Genomic DNA, 2538 nt, shown 5'->3' with positions numbered 1-2538 from the left:
TAAAAAATCCATCTTTCGAAAACATCAATTCATAGACATTACAAACAACCTTAAACACAACCAAAATGGCTTCAACTCAACCCAACAACTTTTCCTACCCACGTTTCCCTCCTCCACCCTTTCAACCCTCCACTCCTCCACCACCACCACCTTCACCCTTCTTCAACCCTCCACCACCACCGCGTTCATTTCCTCCTCCTCCACCTTTTAGATCGCCACCACCGCCATTACGGTCACCACCACCACCCAAGCCATTTTCTCCTCCACCCCCAAAGGGGGGCCCACCGCCGCCACCTAGTCCCATTCGTCCTTCTCCACCGCCACCACCTCGACCGGTTCGTCCTCCCCCACTTCCTCCTCCTGCCCCTCTTGTACCTCCTCCACCCTCTCCAAGCAACCCAACAGTCATAATAGTGGTGGTGGTCTCATTGGGTGGCCTCTTGTTGCTCACAATGGTGGCTTTTGCTCTCTTCTGCTGCGTTCAGAGGAGGAAGAAGAAGAAGACGCAAGAAACGGAAGTGATTCACTTTGATGAGCAGAAAAGGGTACAGGAAACCATCGTGCCTGGTCCCTTCGGACAAAACACAGTGGTGGTAACCGTTGAAGATAATGTGCATATCGATGAAGAAATCAAAAAGAGCGAGAAAGTTGGTCACGGTGTGCATGGTGTGCATGCCAAATCATCGTCTCCACCTGGAGCAGACGAAACTACTTCTAGCGGCATTGTTGAAGTAGCAGCAACTCCTCCTGCACCTGAACATCACGAAGATCCTCATCACCACCACCTTCAAAACAAGCCGTGAGATTGAAACAATACGAATGCCCTTTCGTATTGGAATTCAAAATCCTTGTCTAAACACTCCTAACAAGGATCGTTTACTTGCCTTTATTAACTCATTTCAACGAATAAATAAATGTCATTAATTTTTTTCTTTCTTATTTCACGTGAAAAACCCCTCCTTTGTAAAGTTTGCAAGTTTGGATTTATCGACTATGAAAGTTTATGTTGATACTGTTTTATTTAGTTTTAGGCTATTTATTTGCTCGTTATAGGTTATTATAATTAAAGTAAAGATTTAATTTAATTTTAGTAAGTAAATGCAATATAGCTAAATTCCAACAAGGTTAATATTAGAATGAATCTAATTAATATTCTATATAATTATACGGACATTGATGTTTTAAGGATGGAATCAATTTGAATTAAATTGGAAATATTAAGGATGAGATATGTAGTCTATTTATAAATGTGTTAAAGAAATTATATTTTTATCTATAAGAAGTGGATTGACATGGGAGTGGTACGACGAGCTAAAAGTGATGTATGACAAGGAGTTTATTATTTGTTAAAAGAGGAATGTTAATTGAAAAATTAATACATGGAAAAATTGTTAAAAGAAGGAGGTTATTATTTGTTATCCATCAAGACATTATGGAGAAGAGAAGTTTGAAACTATTTAATGAATGGGTTTCTCTAGAGGACAACATAGTGTAAACTTCTCAGTTTCCAAACTGCAAATAACAAAACGAGGAACAATAATTATGTTCATATTCACGAATTTCTTTCATTTCTTGCTCATGTTCAATTTTCTATCTATTGGTAATTTGCTTTTTTTTTTTTCTCTTTATTTTTAATATGCTTGTTTTCAATTAGTGAATCATTCAATTTCCATCCTTTGTTTATAATACTTCAAGAACTTTAATTCTTTTTCCTTTTTTTAATTTCCTTGAGTTTAAAGACACGGATGGCCTATTACTAATCAAGTGCATCAGACTATCTCAGTGTAAAGTATTTCAATTATAATAAACAAAAATAAATATTTGAATTAGTCATTGAATTAGTTTTGAACTTTTTAACATGTGTTTTGTTCAGTAGAATTATAATTCTGTTTAAAACATTGTATTTTAGACAATGCTTAATTAAACAATGATTATTCAAAAGGTTTATATTTGTTTGATTCTTACTTTCAGTTGGTATTGCCTTTTAAAAAAAAATTAAGTGCATCTTAAATTTTATAAAAATGTCTCAATTAGATCATTTAGCTCTACTAAGGTAAATGGATCACAACCTCCAGTAAAAGCCTACAACACAATAAATAATATTATAAATATACATAATCATTGAGACATTTTATTTACGATATCATTAATTTCACATTTATTACTTTGTTTTTGTTGATGTGAGAGGTTGGCTTAAGCATCATAATTATTTACTAGCACAACTTTCATTCCTTTTACAGAGGACGATGTTAAGATATCGACAAGTGTACCGAATCGTATCAAATAATGATAATGGTAAGACTAGTATCGTTTTCCAAGAGACTCATGACACTAAACAATCATGTGATTATTTAACTAATCAAGACATTGATGAACGATTTTTGGGTTTTTAATGCAATTATAGAAAAAGTAAATATGCATGCAATTTGATCAATTGAATAGAAACACAAAGGTGAATGGATGATATTTTTAATGTGAGATGAATATCACTAGTGCAGAAAGGGCTTTAGACGTTAGTTATTTTGGGCTTTTAACGTC

At 34.6% G+C, this 2538-nt stretch overlaps 1 protein-coding gene across 1 annotated transcript; it reads left to right on the top strand.

Moving 5' to 3' along the window:
* Positions 1 to 1010, top strand: LOC106764223 (proline-rich receptor-like protein kinase PERK2). The gene has a single exon (XM_014648470.2). The coding sequence runs from the start codon at positions 66 to 68 to the stop codon at positions 801 to 803; it is 738 nt and encodes a 245-aa protein (XP_014503956.1). The 5' UTR covers positions 1 to 65; the 3' UTR covers positions 804 to 1010.
* Positions 1011 to 2538: the final 1528 nt, after the last annotated feature.

The sequence above is a fragment of the Vigna radiata genome, chromosome 6, assembly GCF_000741045.1.
Source record: "Vigna radiata var. radiata cultivar VC1973A chromosome 6, Vradiata_ver6, whole genome shotgun sequence".
NCBI lineage: Eukaryota > Viridiplantae > Streptophyta > Magnoliopsida > Fabales > Fabaceae > Vigna > Vigna radiata.
This window is presented reverse-complemented; position numbering and strand designations above follow the sequence as displayed.